This window comes from Fistularia commersonii, chromosome 25 (assembly GCF_037954325.1).
Source record: "Fistularia commersonii isolate RoL2024-O1a breed Wild chromosome 25, RoL_Fcom_v1.0, whole genome shotgun sequence".
In the NCBI taxonomy this organism is placed as follows: domain Eukaryota; kingdom Metazoa; phylum Chordata; class Actinopteri; order Syngnathiformes; family Fistulariidae; genus Fistularia; species Fistularia commersonii.
In genome coordinates, this window is record NC_141308.1 from 8,188,281 (window position 1) to 8,207,257 (window position 18,977).

The 18,977-nt window shown below is 41.9% G+C and overlaps 1 protein-coding gene across 3 annotated transcripts; it reads right to left on the reverse strand.

Annotated features, from left to right (window-relative positions):
* Window positions 1-935: 935 nt before the first annotated feature.
* Window positions 936-18,433, reverse strand: ccdc18 (coiled-coil domain containing 18). Of its 3 annotated transcripts, XR_015108680.1 has the most exons (26): window positions 18,258-18,433; window positions 17,438-17,598; window positions 17,135-17,241; window positions 16,239-16,367; window positions 15,906-16,002; window positions 15,686-15,807; window positions 14,823-15,111; window positions 14,418-14,505; window positions 12,307-12,524; window positions 11,927-12,037; window positions 11,710-11,841; window positions 11,352-11,486; window positions 11,135-11,212; window positions 10,909-11,025; window positions 10,618-10,785; window positions 8,986-9,128; window positions 7,506-7,669; window positions 7,168-7,381; window positions 6,031-6,130; window positions 5,804-5,941; window positions 4,982-5,122; window positions 4,650-4,787; window positions 3,119-3,520; window positions 2,285-3,032; window positions 1,177-1,266; window positions 936-1,144 (listed from the first exon to the last, which is right to left on the reverse strand). XR_015108680.1 is itself a non-coding variant. In XM_086172114.1 (25 exons), the coding sequence occupies exons 2-24, from the start codon at window positions 17,567-17,569 to the stop codon at window positions 2,301-2,303; spliced, it is 4,095 nt and encodes a 1,364-aa protein (XP_086028240.1). In that variant the 5' UTR covers window positions 17,570-17,598; window positions 18,258-18,433; the 3' UTR covers window positions 936-1,266; window positions 2,285-2,300. The 3 variants fall into 3 exon arrangements, 2 of the variants coding, with proteins under 2 accessions (XP_086028240.1, XP_086028242.1); XM_086172114.1 differs by having other exon boundaries at window positions 936-1,266; XM_086172116.1 differs by lacking the exons at window positions 936-1,144; window positions 1,177-1,266 and having other exon boundaries at window positions 2,844-3,032; window positions 3,139-3,520.
* Between the last annotated feature and the right edge of the window lie 544 nt (window positions 18,434-18,977).

Consider the following 18,977-nt stretch of genomic DNA (forward strand, 5'->3'; position numbering starts at 1 on the left):
CAAACGAAACCATCTATTGTACGTAAAGACAAAAAGAGTGTGTGTCTCAGAGAGCTGTGTGATGAACCGCTTTGAATGTCTTGTTTGCCTGCCTCCCCGATTATTCTTCTTTTACCAGGATTCCTATTGAAAGAGATATAATAGTGATTACTACGGTCATGTCTTAAACACAGATTTTTTATCTTATTTTGCATGTATAAAAAGATATTTAAAGTATCCGATACTCATTGGATAATCAAAATACTGAAGTTTATCCGATGACCCTTTGGATGGTTCAAGAAGGAGAGCTACAGATGCTAGGCTAACTAGCATGAGCAGCATGTCCAGGAGGTCGTCTGTCTTCTGTTTAAACTAGTTGCTGCGTTCCTTGTATAATCGGGACTTTTTATCTGCTGATTCTGACACAACAGCCCCCCGAGCACTGACTAGTAGGGGCCTCCATCTGCTATTTTCAGAACCAGGGCAGGAAATATTTTGAGATCGTGAGAGACTTAAAGGCCCCAGAAATGAAGCAAAGTAGAACAACAGACGGGGCATCCCAGCTCTTGACAAACATTTTCCACTCTGCCTCGACTTGTTAACGGAGCGATCCCTGGGGGTGAGGAGCAGATATACTCTACATGCATTTTAAATCAGAATTGGCCGACGCAACAGTCTTAAATCTAATCGTCCACAAACCGAACATTAATATTTTCCTTGTTATGTAAACCACTTCACTTCCAAATCCATTTTTACCAGTGTGTGTTGGGATTCAATTTCGGCGCAACATTTCACGCAGCTCTGAGCCAGTAATTCCTCTCTTGGACGGCAAACTGCCACTTGTTCTGGAAAACCGACCAGTGGGGGCGGCAGCGATGGGGATGGGGGAGCGTCGAAACAGATGTTGCTATAAACCAATGAAGTTCACGAATAGTATTAAAATGGAAAAATATATGTTGTAAAAAAATGTTCTTTATTGTTTTAACTTATAAAATATATAAATATGGCATGAAAATGATCATAGTGCTACATTTAGATGGACTTTCACAGTAGATTGTTTTCAACCTGAAGATAGCGGTTAATGACCATTTCCCTCAGCCATGATAAAGAGAAGTGAGGCTCAAGTGTTATAACGTCAATCAAATGACTAGAACAATCTCTCTCTCTCACACACACACACACACACACACACACACACACACACACACACACACACACACACACTGCTGTAAACATCTTATTCTCAGTTGGCATGGCAATCCTGAGTCACGTCTCCTTGCTTTCCCCCTGAAAGAGACAAAGTGAGAGAGATGCCATGATGTTATTGGTCAGATGGTGAAATTTATGTTTCCCTTGACATTTACATAAATTACTGATAACATAAATTACTGATTTACATAAATTACTGGCTTAGTGATCTGTGAACTCTGCGATTGGCATTTGAAAAAATGTGACCTATTGTGACAGTTTATCTGCGCAAATAAAACACTTTCCGTTGTGGAAGAAGAGAGTAATGGTGAGTGCAGCGTATGAACACATTTACAAATGAATTTGCAGTAAGATATATATTTAAGACGCGGTAGAAGAGGGATGGATTTGTTTAAGAAATGCAACCAGACACACACACACACACCAAGCTAAACGGGCCAAATTGAAACTCTGAAAGCGCTGCGTTTTATTGGTTTAATAGGGTGCACACACACCCGGAAAGATACTTTGAACTTGCATTTTTTATGACAATGTTATCTATTCCGCCGACAAATATTTGCCACGAGTGCTACGATTGTTTAGTTTACAAATAGTTGTCGAATTGCCGTTGGGGTTTAATGGCTCATTTTGATATTGTACTATTACAACTGATGGATGCAGATTTTTCATCAAAATATTGGGTTTTGTTGCCTCTAAACTACCTGTTCTAGAGTAAGTAATGGGAACTAAAAGTACGTGAAGGATCAAAAATGTAGTTATGGTTCAAATAGGTGCTATTGAGTGTGAAATTTATTTCATAACCTCCCTGACAGGAATATATTTGAACAGCATTTCAGACTTTTTAGCTCACCCTGGAATACGCCTAGTAAATAGTGCTATCTCTGTATAATAATGCATGTATAACAAAATCAATTAGATACTTTAAACACAGAATTTGAATTTGAATTTTTTAAGAAAACATACAAAGAGGAAAGGGGTGGCCTGAGTTGAGTGAGACTATAAAAGATATTGACTTATACAAATAGAATAATCATTTTGATGAAATGGATAAAGAGGCAAAGCAAACATTTAATATTAGACAGGGGAGGCTTGTTACCTGGAGTCCAAAGCTTTCAAGTCTGCGATAAGCATGTGGAGCTCCACAGGGAAGGGTCTTTTTGCTTGGCTAACGTCTGGTTAACGAACTTCAGCATTCCCGTCAGTGAGCTCATGTCCTCCTCCTCCTCATAGTCCTCCGAAGAGCTCACCGGCTCCCTTCTAATGTCGCTCATCGGCTCACCCCCCTCCTCATCCTCCTCCTCACCCTCCGACGTCGACATGAGGTACACGTCCGGGTCTGCGTCTCCACGCGTGTCCACCATGTACGTGAGGGGGTTGAAGGAGAGGTCACAGGTTTCCGCAGCTTCCGGGGGGCTGAGTCTTTGCCAGCTGTGGTCGGCTGTGCTCGGGTAAGAGGAATCCCATGGCTGCCGGCCCAGAGCCTCCTTCAGCGTGGCCTTCAGGCTCGGGGGGAGATCTAAAGAGGAATCCACACTACTGCTCTGCAGCCAACCACGGCCCTGGTGGGTTTCGGCTTGCTGAGAGACGGATGACGAATGGGGTTCCGCGTGAGCTTGCGGAGCGAGATGAGCCAGGTGCGAGGGAGAGGGTGCGGGTATCTGAGGCTTCTTGGGAGAGGACGGGGGGGACCGAGCAGGAGGGGATTCCTCTATAGAGTGTGTGAATTTGGCGAAAGCCGGAAGGGAGAGAGGCCTGTCGTATGAGGCCAGATTTTGGCGGTCGGCGGCGGCGGCGGCGCGCTCAAGACTGGAGATCTTGGCCTGCAGGCGGGTCACCTCTGACTCCTGCGGGGAGTTTAGAGGTGAAAAAAAGAAGCAAAACAAATACTGACAAGTCATGCAGTTCTAACTCCTCCCACATTCCTCCTTACCTTAATGAGCAAGGACTCACTGGAGGTTTCCATGTCCCGCTGAGAAGAGTGGAGCTGTGTCTGGAGCTGAGCGGCCTGGGCTCTGCTTTCCTTTAACTCGGCTCTCAGCTGCTCCAGCTGAAGAAGGAGATGGCGGTTCTGTGCGGAGGCCTGTTCGTGCAAAGCCCTCTTCCCCTCCAGTTCACGCCGGCTCTGCTCTATCTGTGCTCGGAGGTGATCGGTTTGGGCCAGCGAGCGATCCGACTCCGCCTGGGTTTGCTGGAGCTGGGCTTTGGCCTGCTCGAGTTGAGTCTGGGTCTGCAGAAGTTTTTCAGTGAGCTGCTCCTGTGAGGAGCGCATGCTGGAGGACATCTGCTCGGAAACTTTGAGGAGCTGTCCACGAGTCTGCTGCAGGGACTCCAACTGAGGAAGGGACAACCGGGAAATAGTTAATAAAATGGAATCCACGTTTAAATGTTTTGTGCAAAGGCCCAAAGCTTGGATAAGGCAGACCAGTTCCCTTTAAATAAGTTTGTGAATATAGACACTACAGCTTGTGATGGGAAAATTGTGTGAGGAGCGGCGGAAGTCATTCAGCACGACGTAGCTGAGTGACAAAGAGGGTAAAAAAAACCAAGACAAGAATAAACATATGCATCAGTGATGGTTAGAGGAAGTACATCCAGATCGCATGATAGAGACATTCAATAGACAGAGAAGCGAAAGCAAACCGACAAAATAAGGAACCGACAATTACGTAGCTAAAGGCACATGATGATGAGGACATCGGTAAGAGGTCCATCAATTTATCCCACATAGGATCCAAATGGCGGCACCCAGGAAAGGTTTCCGACCAAAACAAAACGCCTGAACATGTGAAGATACTGAAAGGTTACACTCAGGAGTAATTAAGCTAATCTGTGCAATTATGGTCTGTCGGAGGAAGCCGGGCCACCCTGATAGATCCACGCAGGCGACGAGGCGCCTCACACCGCCACGCTTGTCTGTGCCTTCTGGTGATGTCAAATTACGACCTCACCGCAGTTAAGCCCAGAAATTAGATCGAACCTCAGGGAAGCAACAGACTGACCCCACGATGTGTTGCACAACCTCATATCTGCTCTGCTTTTCCTGGTTAAGCATTCACCAAATGTTCGAATCAAAGCATCAACATAAAAAAAAATCTGAAAAAAGGAAAATGAAAAAAATACAAATTTGCTATGAAGGAGAAACCTTGACTTATGGTCAATTGGCGCAGGAAGGAAATTTTGCAGTTGTGGCAGGATCATTTGACTGCATCTCAGGAGTTTTCATCATGGCCACCGTGGACCAGTTGTAAACCGGAAAAACGTTAAAAAGGGAGGAGGTGGAGGTTGTAATCTGCAACTCCACCACTAGATGCCATCCCATCACTTACACTGGTCCAAACACCTGGTTTCACCAAACTAAACTTTTCATTTGGTATCCCGTTATTTCATTGTCTTTATTGAATACGTTACAGAAGTTTCATGACCAGGATGCAGAACCGTAAAGGTCTTGGGAGCTACTTTACCTCCTTGCCGTGCTGCTCCCTCTCCAGCTCCATGTCGCGCTCCAGAGAGGTGACCATGTTCTGCAGCCTGGCCTCTGACTGCTGCCAGTGCGCTTCTTTCAGAACCAGCTCCTCCTCTACGCGACGAAGCTGCAGATCCTACAAAGACACACAGACGCTTGAAACCCTTATTTCTTTAAAAAAAAAAAAAAAAAAAAATGTTCATTGTGAGATCAACAGTGAGAATATCTGACGTGCTGAAAATATCTCACGGTGACAGTGTTTAAACAAATGATCGAAATACCCAACATCGGTAGAATATGTTTCAAACAAAGGGGGTGATTCGGGTTCACCTTCTCCTTGGCCTGCAGTTTGGTAGCGTCCAGTTCTTTTGTCAGAGCTTCTCCGCGGTACTGAGTTTCTTCAAGCTCCTGCAGTACCGTCTGGAGTCTCTGCTGAGTGGCACGCAGCTGCAGGCCAAGCTCCTGGGTCTCCTAAACACATATATATGCAAGAGTACGATGAAACGCCAATAAATTAACTGTGGTTTCATTTGTTTAATGCACAAATTCTGTCAGCTGCGCAGGACAAACTTGTCTATTCAGCTATCTGAATTTTTTTTCCACCGTTTTTTGGCACCATTGAACTGAAGACAGTTTTCTGATTTCAGCAAGTGACTTTTAGAACATAATAAACTAGCAATGCATTCCCAGTATCAATGTGCTTTTAATCTGTGGTTACACAGGTGTGACTCGGTGTATAAAACTTGCGCAAACTAGATGTGGACAATTATTCTGTCTCCTTTCGACATAATCTTTTGAAACATTTCTGCAAAGCTTTACAAAGCTGGACATTTATTTAATATTGATATTTTACTATCACCCCCCCCCCACCCCAATGTGTACTGTCATTTGACAAAGTTGTCCCACACTTGACTTGGCAACTATGCAATCTCCTGTAAACAGCCAGTTAAAATGAAATATGTGATATTCATATAAATTTGAACGTTTATGCCCACATTAAAAAAAAAAATTTGCTTTTCTATTCAACCCTACATGACTTTTTTTAATTCTAGAAACCGCTGACTGCAGTGGATGATTTGTTCTCAGATGGCGGAAACCAGTATGTTTAAATCCCCGCCCAGTTTAGCCTTCTTATCCAGTCCTGCTCCTGACCTTCAGGTTTCTGTCTGCCAGTTTCCTCTGCACGTTCCTCAGTTCGGTCTCTCTTGCTTCCAGTCTCTGCTGCAGGGACTCCACTCTCCTCTCCATCTCCTGCTTGTGCTCTCGGATGACCTCATCCAGCTGGCCCAGCTGAGGATCAGAGCGAAACAGCGAGACTCAGTGTGTTCTAGACTTTGAATCAGAAACAAAATGATTTGTGTCTGTGTTTTGACGTGTACCAGCTTTGCTCTGCTTTGGAGCTCCCCCTGTCTTTCCTTCAGGGCCGTATCCATGTCTAAGACTGCTTGAGTTCTCTCTTCCAACTCCCTCTGGGTCTCACTGAAAAGCCACACATATTGACTGACTACTTTTTTTCCAAAGAAATATATAACTTTTGATTCAAAAAGGAACTGTTATATCATCGAAGGGACAGAGAAAATGATCGTGTCCTTCAGGGTATTAATGAAGAACCTTTTGTGAGACTTTTCTTAAGCCTTATTGTCAAACATTGTCAGAATGAATTTCACTGTGAGTTCCTCTTATGTGGGATTTTTTTTTTTCCTTTTAAATGGACTTATAATTTCACTCTGATTCTGAAAACCTGAGATGTGCTTCATAAATTGTCTTTTATGGATGAAGCGTCTGTCTGTCTCAGCTCACTGACCCTGTTTGAGGTGTGAGGCAAATGGAATACAAGGGAAATGTGAGGTTGATTGATTTGAGGATGTAAGACTGATGGACCTAAGAATGGGAGATTCAGTTTGTTTTGAAAAAAATAAAAAACAAAAATAAAAAATTAAATCACGAGGGTGCATCTCCTTGGGTGCTTATTGTACAATAACTGGAGGGAATATGGAACACGGTGCATGTGATTTAGAGGTAAACCCTTTATCCGTGTCAGCGATGCATGTTTAAATAGAAAAAAATATTACATCACAGCACAGCACATAATATATTACAATACAGAAGTTTGAGTAACAAATCAAGCTTGGGACACATATGTATAACAAATGATATAACATATTATAAAAACAATATCAAATAGTATCATATTATCACTGCCAGAGGATTTCTCAGTAAAAATGTATAAAACATTCAATATTTTAACACACACAGTTATTCACTGCCTTATGTTTACAGCACAGTTATGAGTGTCAGAATCGGATATTCACACCAAATCCAGGGGCCCCGACTGTTGGTGTTGTATCGTTGCGCGTTTGGTGTTACATGTGCACTGTTTTCACACCATTAAAACACCAACGGCGCAGAAAGCGTGGGGGACCTCCCGGATGACGGCGCATTGATTACTCCTCCGCTGCAGGCGTCCCTTGTCTCTGAGCGCGGACTAACATTTCACACACGAGTGATTTTCTCACCTAAGTTGCACTGTGAGTTTTTCCACTGAGGCTTGCCGCTCATCTGCAATGGTTTGGGTTCTCTGTAAGACATCCTTGAGCAACTGTAGCTGCTTCAGAGTGTCGGCAAGCTCCTTATGCACCGTCTGTAGCTGCCCCTCGAGCGCCTGGACCCGCTGAACGCTCATCACCCTGTTTGCCTCGCAGCGATGGAGCTTCTCCTCCAGATCTGCGACTGGGAAGGGCAAGAAGAAGAATACAGTTTAGATGCAAAATCTGTATTAATGTAGGAATTTCTCAGCTGTACATTGGTAACGACAACAAATACGATCCACCAAACGGTTGCCATCTTTTCATACCCGTTTCACTCTTGTTGTCGAGCAGGCGTTTCGTGCATTGCAGGCTCTCATCCATGCGGCTGATCTCGGAAATCTTGCTGGCGACCTCTCTCTTCAGGCGCTGCAGCTCTGTCTCTTTAGACACCAACTCCGCTTGGAATTTGGATGTCTCCGATGTCAGGCGGCTTCCGAGTGATAAAGAGAAAACATGTGGGAGTAATTAATACACGTGTGCAGCAATTAAATCAAATTTGTTTTCAGCTAATGCAAACATGCGTACACGTCAAACAGTAATAACATTCGCTGCCATCCCTTTAGAAGCTGCTTACACTAGGATTTCCTCACCTTAACATAAGAACAGCCCCCATTGTAGGTTTAGAGACAAGGAGGACCCTCCTCACTCGTAAGAGAAGCTAAATTAAGTCAAGCAAACATCCCTTCAGAAGCCACATGGAACAGCTAACACAGTTTTCCTTGGGAACCTTTAAAATTCTGCCCAAAGATGAAGATAAGCAGCCACCAGGGAGAATAAAGTATCTACAAACACAACCGGCTTCTGTCTCTTAGTCTCACAAATGAGAAGCCACTTATATACACAAGTTCGTGGGTCTTGAGAGGAGAAGAGGGAGGGTTTATTTCTAGCCTACAGAAAAATGGGATGCGGTGTAATCATAAGACCGTCTCGCGGCTGAAGCGTTTGTCTTTGCCGCAGGTCAGTGACAGTACCATATCCACAAGAAAAGAAGGAGAGAAACTCATTAGTAGAAAAACAATCGTTGTATTCTCTGCTGCGGCAGACTTAAATGCAAAGCCACTGATTATGTAATCCCCTGCAAAAAAACAGCATAATTAAATTAACATGCATACTGTCCTTTCACTTATTGCATTTTATGTTTTTGTTGGGCAGTGTGAAATCATTTCACATTAAAATTCTGTTTGTAAAACATCTGAGCTGTTTGTTATATTTACGTAGCCGGCAGCCAGTACAGTTGGGACTAGCTGAGGTATATAGTCAAGTTTAAATAAGATTATTGAATCAATTCAAGGATATTGAACGCAAATCATTTGACCTAGAATGCTGAACATTGGTGAGCGTGGCACAGTGCTGGTAAAAAACTTAACCCATTGCCTTTGAAAAGTTTTCAATATTAGTGTACGCATGTGAAATTTGAATATTTTGAAATTGAGACGTCATTGGTTTTAGGTCAAATGTCGAATCGGAACAAAAGTTTCAAGAAATCTACCATATGACCAATATATTTCTGATATTACAAAATTAACATGATGCTAAACAGACTTCTTTCTAATTCTTAACTGGTATTTTGAACCTTATATCTGGTGCATCTAGTGGATCCAGATTAAGCAGAACTTATTTCAACATGACACTTGTGAATAGAGATTAAAATGTGGCCTGAAAATCAGAGAAATATCATAATTTGTTTTTTTTTATTCACAACTATCGATATTGGCAAAAACAATCCAGGACAATCCAAGTTTTTACCTCACAGACTCAGACAGTTGCGCGTTCTTCTCGTTGGCCTCCTGCAGGTCTCTATGTTTTTCCTCAACGTCTTTCTCTCGGCTCCTCACCTCACCTTGCAGGGACGTTCGTGCCAGCTCCAGCTGCTGCTCAAGGGAGGACACCTGCACGGAGACACAACAACGTGCTTCAGTCACAGAGCTGCTCGATCAAGATTCGGTAGGTTGCTGGGACAACGAGGAATGACCCATCAGATTTCCTGAATATGGACGACGGTAGCTGTGGGCCGGAACTGACCAGACCTTCTGCTCAAGATACTCAAGCAATGTCCATGTCACAGTCATCTTCTTGTCTCTTGTCTGTCACCTGGAACGGATCTCCATGAACCACCATGTTCGGCTCAGTCAAAGAGGTCCATTGTCCTGTGTTCTTTGTGAAAGCCCGGAAAGTACAACCACAATCTAAACTCACAAGACCAGGCTGCCATTTTACAAAAACCAATGCCTTTGATCCGAGATAGAAAAGGTAAGATATGTTAAGATGGGTTGTTTGCATAGATTTGTTAAGGCAATGCACACAAATCTGCACTTGAATGAATTACCTTTGCATATGCAGGCAAAGTGTCATACAGTTCACAACATTCCCCCTGACAAAAATCACCTTATCTGACAAAAAACAGCAATCTACCAAAAAGCCTGAATAAATATAGTACATTCATGCAAAATGTGCAGAATTTGTAAACTATCAAAGATATATTGGAGCTGCAAAACAGGCAACAAGTCTAAATTAAAAGACGTTGTCCTGATTGTTCTGTTGTGCAGCCGCTGTGTCTGTCCTGTTTGTAATGTCATCTGATTTTCACCCTAAGAGAATTTCCCCACAGACAAAGAACTATCTGTCTTACTCACTCACTACTGCAAGCCGGATTAAATACATACACAAATAATTTTTTAAAAAGGTGGAATAGATGAACATAAAATAAACAGCTTTTTCCCTGACCCAAGTAAAAAAAAAATTAACACATTAACACCAAAATTCACATACAAACACACAAATACAGATACATTGGAATTGGAGCTACCAGGCAGGAGGTCTCGAGCAAGACCAAAGACAAGACTTATGGACGTAGTGAGAGAGGATTTGAAGGTAGCTGGTATAAGAGAAGAGGATACAGAGAATAAGGTGAGATGGAGAAGGTTTATTCGCCTCCGAAGGGAAAAGCTGAATGGAAGAGAAGAAGGTACACACACAAACACACACACACACAGGTGTGTGCGTGTATATATGTGTATATATATATATACACACATACATATGTGCATGTGCGTGTATAAATATGTATTATGGTCGTGCTACAGGATAAAATTTATCATCCAACATCATCTTATAGGACGTCTTTTTAATCTAACCTGCAGTCTTATATCTGGCCCTGGGGTACAGGGGCTGTGCAGGCAAGTGCCAGGTCCATGTGAGCCAGAGGCAATTCCTGTCTCTTTACTCAGTGAAGGTCAAACAGAGCAGCTATCATGACATCAGGACTGCCATTTGTGGGTTGAGATTTATCAGCCAGTCAGAAAATATACTTCCTCCCCAAGGCAAGGGCCCTAAGACCGCCGACTGCAGTGGTATATCATATATAAGACTTTCACGTACCTGTCCCTGAAGCTGGCTCTGGCTCTCCTCCAGCTCAGCGATGCGGGCGGTGCTCTCAGTTAGCATGGTCTGCTGCTGCTGAAGGGAGAGCTGCAGCTGCAGATTCTGCTCACTTGAACTCTGACAAACCATGCTGGCGCTGTGAAGTTTTCCCTGCAGCAAGGACACCTGGGAGGAAAAGCAAATGGTGGCCGTGCACCACGAATGGAAGAGAAAGGAAGGTTGATGCAAACACAAAAACCCACGTGGACGCAGTGAAGGATTCTCTTTGCGTCTTGTGTGACTCCATACCTTGTCCTTAGATCGCTGTAGTTCAGTCTCATGTTGGATCTTTACCTCCTCCATCCGCCTCAGATAGACATTCAGCTCCTCCCTGCAAGCTGACAGTGACGCCTGCAGCTCACACACCTGGGGTATACACCAATGTCATGGACGGTGTGTATCAGGGAAAGTGTTAGGGAGCTAAATGTTGCACTCAATTGTGTGTACATTTAGAAACTGCTTTCTTTTTACCAACCTTGGAAGCAGACTGAGCTGCCTGATCTTTGAAACTCTGCAGCAACTCCTCAGTGTGTTTCATCTCAGTTTGCTTCTCCTGGAAACAATTCATTGCATGTACAAAAATGCTTTTGACTCTGTCTGTGATCAGTCCTACTCTCACATAGTTCCTATGCTTTGGCCATTTCCTGAGTCAAGAGATGTACGCATCTGCTCCTACGTGAGTGTGGCCTCACCTGGTAGAGCTTCTCCATAGAGGCCTGAAGCAGAACAGCTGCAGTCTGAGCCTCCTCTCGCTCCTTCTGAAACAAACTCAGCTCCTGCTGCGTCTCCAGCATCCGGGAATGAGCCTCCTCCAATGACAACTGTAACTGCAAAAGCAAGGAAACAGTGAGTTCCCCTGCATGTATATTTTTGTTTTGTAGTGGTAATATACACTGCGGGAAATTGTCTGTTGACTAAATTCTTCCTTAACAATTTATAATGAACTGCAGCTTGAAAGCCTCGCCACATAGAGTAACAACAAGCCAATCTGATCTGTTTTACATCAGAACATCAAGAGAATCAATAACAATCAATAAAGTTGCAGATCACCATTTCTATTCTGTGTAGTTGCTCTGTGTTTTTTTGAGCATGTGATTTCTTGCAGTTTTCCAAAGACTGCTGGTGCTCTTTTTGCTTTTTGGACATCAGTGATTGGTAACGCTGAATAGAGGTGGTTGCCTCCTGCATGAAATGGAGAAAAAAAAGGAAGAAAATATCATTCTGTCATAAAATATTTTGAAACTGTATGTGTTTGCCTGTGTTGTACCTTCAGCTGATTCTCCACTTCAGTGTTCTTCAGTGCTGCCTGGGTGTAGGCTGAGGTTTTCTCTTGTAACTGTTTTTCTAGTGCAGCTGCTCGTGCACTCTTTCTCCTCAACTGAAGTCAAACAGGATTAAAAAAACTAAAACAACACATACTTCTCTTGGCGAAAATCATTACTGTAACATTTAATCTGCTTAGTCCCATCAGAGGGCATGGAAATGTATTACATAAGTGAAATATAAGTCAAAGTACATCTTGATGATTTTAACACTTGATAGATTCAAGGGAAATGTAACATCTCCCTGAAAAAAAACATGTAAACTACCCAAACCTGCTACGGGACAGGTAAAACATAGGAAATGGTGATAGCTTCTTGCTCTTACTTCTTGCTCTCTGTCAGTGGCCTGGGTAACCTTATCCAGCAGCTCTGTGTGCAGGCTCTGGTAGTGGGAGGCTCGCTGGGCCATGGAGCTCTGCAGGGAGGAGATCTCTTCCTGGGCTCTGCGCAACCGCTCCTGAAGCCGCTCGACCGTACCGCTGTGTTTGGACCGCTCGGCCTCCATTGACTGAAGCACTTGCAGAAGCCTCTGGTAACTTTCGCCTGGAGAGATCAGGAAGGGGACAGAGGGATGGAGAATCAGTTCACAGGACTGGTTGAGGGCTTTGAGCAAAAGATTTGTAGGTGCCATGTCTGGTGAATCCAAATGGAATACAGTATAACACATTAAAAGAAAATTCAACCGATACTACTAAACCACCTTTCTCCTTCGGCATGGAGAAGATAGGGGTTCTGTCTAAGGAACACAGTTTCTTATGACACTGATCACTACAAACTTTATACAGTTTGATCACGAAAAGCATTGTCTGTTAGACTAAAGGGCTCTTATTCAGTTGGACCCATTTGTCTGTGTGACTATGCTAAGCGTTTGCTTTTGAAGGGAACTGCAGATCTGTAATGAGTTTTGAAATGGTTTTTCATTTGGGTGTTATTTGTTTGATTGGGTTTCTTGTACTTATTATTATTTTTAGTCTCATACCGCTGCAGAAGAAACTCTTTTCACCTCTAAGTGCTCCAAGCAGAGACATTTTGAATTCAGGTCATCATACTAATGGGGTGGGATGAATTGACTTGGGACTTCCCGGCCATGATCATTCAATCTAGCTTTTTTCAAATTGATTACCCCACACCTGTTTATGAACATTATTAATGATGACTATGAGCAACGAGGAAATAGTATAAAATGATGCCTGAATAAAAAGTTCATTTTAATTTACTATAGGAAAATAGTCTAACACAAAAATATGACTTTTGCCACATTTCTGTTTGACTTAACCCAAAAGGGACAGGATCAGTCAGGATCCTGCAAAGCACCTCCAGAAGAGGCATGACCGGAAATTAATGAACAAGTGAAAAGAACTACACTGGCATTTAATAACCCTTTGCGATTATATCTTTGGATGGGTTATTCCTGGGCTAAAAAAACAACCCAAACTGGGGAACAGAGCAGGGTTATTCTGCAAGAGATGGTGCACAAATCTCATCAAAGGGTCAATGATCCATGCAGATTGTTGATTTTAATATTACCTCTCATAGAGTCTTGTGCTTTTGAATGTGGGTCATTTTGAGTCTTTCTGCAATTACCAGTTGTTTTATGTTCAACATGAAAAACAGCAAATGATCAAAGAACTATTGTTTTTACATGGCAATAGCAGATCATTCAAATCTAATCTTTTTTGAACCCCTCTGCGAGAAGAGTTGTAATAGTTTTTAAATGTTCAGTTTCTGTTGCCCTTCATTTCAAATTTACTCTAAGATGGAAATATTTTTTTTGTCCTTTGCATTTCCAAACACTTTTGCTTTGTCTCAAGTAAGAGCTGATGTGTTTCTACCAGCCACTGCTCTTTGTTTACCACCTTGTCACAAATAAAGGTTGACAATTCGGTGGCGAATGGATTAGTCCGGATTTTTGAGGCATATTCTCGAATGAAAGCTGCTTGCCGTGCTTTTATAACCATAACTATACACTAAGAGTAGAGAACATATGATGTCCCATTCAAATACTTAAACATTGGGATGCAACTCACAATAAAGTGATACAAATACAGCTGTCAGATGATAATCCTATGCAAGTATACTGCAAACATATCAGATTTAGTACATTTCTGATATTTAACATCATCATTCGTGGATGAATGGATGGATAGATGGATAGATGGATAGATAGATAGATACATACATACATACATTAATGAAGCTAATGGAAATAGAACGTTGAGTATCCTGGAAAAATTGATAAGATAACCAATAGTCACGTGTAAACATTTAAGCGGTGTATGTACGGTTTCCCCACTGTGAAATTAAAGAGAAACAACTTATGGAATTAAACTTCAAACCTTAGTCAAACCCACATGTAAAAAAGAAAGAGAGCTTGGAGCTGCTCCAATTAATCTGTCACCATGAAGACCAATAAAGAAGAACCGAGGAGTTTCATACCAGGCTTGAGCCTCAGCACGTCTGCAGTTCCAATACAATCCACCGGGGGCAGGATGCAGGGCCGCACGCAGAGTGATCCCACAGAGTCCTTTTCAAATATAGAGCAGGAGAACTTTGACAAATATTTCAGCTTGGTTTGGTTGCTGTGGGGTCTAGTTTCAGGAAATTATTCAACTAGATATGCAAGAGTACCTTGGACAAAACAGGGGACATATAAAGTTACATTTATATAATAAAATTTACAATTGCAATTAGATTTATAAATTTCTACAATTTCCCTACGGAAGTCTCCCGGTGGATCAATAAAGATCCATCCTATCCAAGAAAACATGTTTTTTGGTATAAAAATATGTACAGTATAATGAAATATGGAAAACAAAGCACAATGTAGTTGTGTGTACCTACCTCTCGTAGGTGCAGCAGATCCAGAATGGCCTCCAAGCTGGCAAGCTCTGTCTGACACTGCTGAGCATCTCTCTGGCTCTGTGTAACTTTCTGCTCCTGCTTCTTGGTCAGACTCCGCAAATTTTCCATTTCCCTTTGCAGTGAGGCCAGCTCTCTGCACTCTGCAGCCCGTTCGGAAAGCTGCCGTTCCAGGTGCAAGGAACGTAGTCCCGCATTCTCAAGCTGAGCCCGGAGATCAGACTGCTCGGTGGCAGCAGTCTTTGCCTGCTTCAACTCGTCATTGAGCCGTCTGTCAGGCACAAGATGAGACATTAATATGTTACCAAAAAAGGAATCAGTTATAGTACATATATTCTCAAAGATTTGATATTACATTACATTACATTACATTGCATTTGGCAGACGCTTTTATCCCAAGCGAATTACAATAGAGGACATAGGGACTGCAAATACACTTGCAAATACACACACACACACACACTGCATAGCCTAACTTGCTGCCTAACCTGATCTGGGGCATCAGCACAGTAAAAAGTCCTGAAAGAGAACAGTTTTGACCTGTTTCTTGAAGGTTGAGATAGATGATGCTAGTCTTGTTGCTTCTGGAAGTTTGTTCCACCACTGAGGTAGTAGAACTGAGAACAGTTTTGCCTGAGATCGCTTAGAGCGAGCAAAAGGTACTGCTAGTAGGTTTGTATTAGAGGGACGCAGCTCTCTGCCGGGAGCACAAGGTCTTAGGATATTGGCAAACTAAAGATTATTTGATATATTTCGTATACCTATTATTAAGACATTATAAATATAAGACATTAAGACATTATAAATATAAGACATTATAAAACAAGAGGGATACTCTTTCATACCTGATTGTTTCACCCAGCTTTGCCTTTTCTGTCTCCAACAGTAAACATTTCCTTTCAAACTCTTCCTTTTCTCTGTCACACCCAATTAGAGTCTCTTTTAATTCGTGTTCATTCTCCATCACCTTCAAACCAAAAATGAAAACCCATGTACCAACCAGTACTGACGTGCAGCTGTGAATGAATTATTACAACAATAAAGTAACACTGAAAGGGCGATTACCCTGTGGAGTTTAATGGAAATGGTGGCCTTGTACTCTTTGAAAGCTTCTTTGAGTCTCTCTGCATTTTCGAGTGCTTGATTCCTCTGCAGCTCTGCCCTGTGAGGATTGACATCATCATGTCATCAATTTGGCAGAGAACATGTAGTTCCCTAAAACTGATGCCCACCTACATATTTCCTTTTTGTTCCATTAAAAAAACATTTTCACATTGCATATTGAAGTGATGCAACTGCAGTACGTTGTTCCCAGAAATGCTCGAGAAAAAATAAAACTGTACTGTACGATAATGAAATGAAAATCTGCTGAATCAAAACACAAATTAAAGGTATCACCTTTTGCCAAGTGCTGTTTTGTTGGCCAGCTCTTCTCTCAGTGCGCTCAGTTCCTCTGTGAGTGTTGCCATTACAATTTCGCTGTGAACTGCTGCCTCCTGGCTATGCTCAGCCCTCAGCTCTGCCGCCCTGATAAACACAGACAAGGACAGGGTGGAAGGTATTAAAAATAAAGAAATGAAGGCAAATACCATATATATTCCAATATACTTTTCTCTGAGAATGCGTTATGAAGCTGGGGAATCATCTTCTCTTAGTTGGCTCACCATAGTGAGTGACAGTCTGATGCATCCAAAGCTTACCTCTTTTTGAGTCACCATATTCGCATTTTGAGAGATTCAGAATGCTCCTTTGTAAATACATATAATTGTGAGACATTGCAGTTTTGAGGCAATTGCAGAACAAGTGATAACTCCCTCACAAAGCAGCAGGAAGCAGTTATTGGGAATGGCACCTCAACAAATAGTGTTCATATTGTCTATACCACTTCCCTTCTACAGGCTGGATCCAGTTCCTGCTGTCAGTGAATTAGATGCATAGTACACACTGACGTTGGTGAAATGGGTAAAATTCAAGCAATATAAGCCACCATTCACATCCATTGTCCTTAACTAACTAGTTTTCAAGGCTTGGTAACTCCATAGTGCATCCAAGAGGAGAGTTCAATGTCTTCCTGTTTTACTGAGTAAATTCTGTCAAATAGGCGATTTTCCTAACAAGAGGGCATATTCTTAAATTTACATCTTACTTCTTTATAGATAACACAGACTTACATAATAACCATGCAGTGTACAAAAATAGTCTTGCACATTATCACACTGCAGTTACATAAAAAAGGAATACAAAGCATTGATTGAGTAAAAGCATGCTAAATAATTTGAGGTAAAATTGGTTACTTTAGTTCTTTGGCTTTAGTCTCCATCTCTGCTTCAAGATGATGAATCTGCTCACTCATGATTGCCACACTGCTCCTAGCCCCAACCCTCCGGCATCGGAGGCTGACCTAAAAGAAAAAGAGGAGGACAAAAACACATTTAATGCTGGCCAATATTTTGTATTACTTATTTTTGTGCTCACACAACAGAACAATTCATTTGCCTAATTCCTGGGTTATTAATGACTCCCATTTGAAAGTCAAGGGAATTCCACTAACATTCACAGTTACATAATTGTCTGGCCGTGTTATTGTAGTGTTGTACCTGCAACTTGGATTTGGAAAATTCATGCTGCATGGCATCAAGGTCACTGATAAGCTGTTCATCTTCAATGCTCAGACAGGCATTTTCTTGACGTACGCAGCCCAGTCTTCTTCTGGCAGGGACGGATTCCATCTTTACAGGCTGGCCTTCACAAAGGCAGACTGAAATATGAAAGCAGAGAACATAATATGCATTTAAAAGATGGATGGTGAATTGCGTCATTTTTTTAAATATTTTGTTGTGCAGTTACACCCGCCTTGATTGCTACTGTACATTAAGCTGATAAAGTGCACATTTACCACTGATCGTGATCAAACTAGAGGTGAATACAAAGTGAAAACTTGCAGACACAATCTTTCTGATAAATAAGTAAATATAAGAGTTAAAAAAAACACATAACATCATCTTCTTTATCAGAATTTTAGTTGAAAAGTTAACAAGTACTTTCCTGGCAATTTTAAACTCGTTTCTGAGTTCTGCAAGCATATTCCAAATTCATAACATCCACTAGGATGACAATTTCTTGCCAAGCTGTTGTTCAAAGGTATAGGTACATTCACAGAGGCAAATGTAACGATAGTTATTTGTTTATATGTCTATAGGACACTGTATTATTTAGACGGGTTATGTTCAAATGTAACTATTCTGTTTTACTGAAATGTTTAGATCGTTGCAGAAATTCTATCAATACAATCAAACGCGGAGTTTTACGCGTAGATGGCCAGAGACTTAGTTTGAAATCTGGATTTGTTGTCCAACAATGGACTCAAACAATATCTCAACAGGCAGATGCTATACAATGTTACCGGTGTCAACTCACCCTCCTTGTCCCAAACTTCACTCAATTATTTACGTCAATGGAGCAGATTCCTGACATTTTCTCCCGTTAAACTTTCCCCGTTTTCAAACTAGTGTGATAATCGATGATAGACATTTTGACTTAGCTAGCTGGTCACATGGGTGAAATGTTGCGTTTTAAATTGTAGGAGTCAGTCAAACGCGTCCAGCTAGCACTTAGCATGGTTGCTAGTACGGTTGCTACACGTAAACAAAGATGTTTGCTTGACCAACAGGTGGTTGGAGAAGAAAGCTTAATTTATTGAGGTTCTTGTACAGGAAAGTGGTCAAATAACACGGTAAATGTCGTTGATGACTGAAAACGTAACGTATTGTTTCATATTAATTTGTAACCACGAGAAATAAAGTCTGAATGTTAAAAGATGACACCGATTCAGGCCAGGATACTTGAAATGTTGGTCGTCACCAACATCTGAATAGGGTGTTTGTGATTGGGTAAGCGAGAACAAACTATGAAACGATTGGTGGAGAATGCTGTCTATCATTCGAGCCGCCAACAGCGGCGCGTTCTCTCAAACTGTCAAATGCCTAACGGCTGCTAATGTTTCAATTAAGTACATGATATATAGAAATAAATGCTATTTTTAGTTTTACCAAATTTCACAATATTTGCAGATGACTTGTAATCGATTATGCCCTAAGTGTAAAATAAGGAAATTCGAACGTAGGTCTCATGACCGTT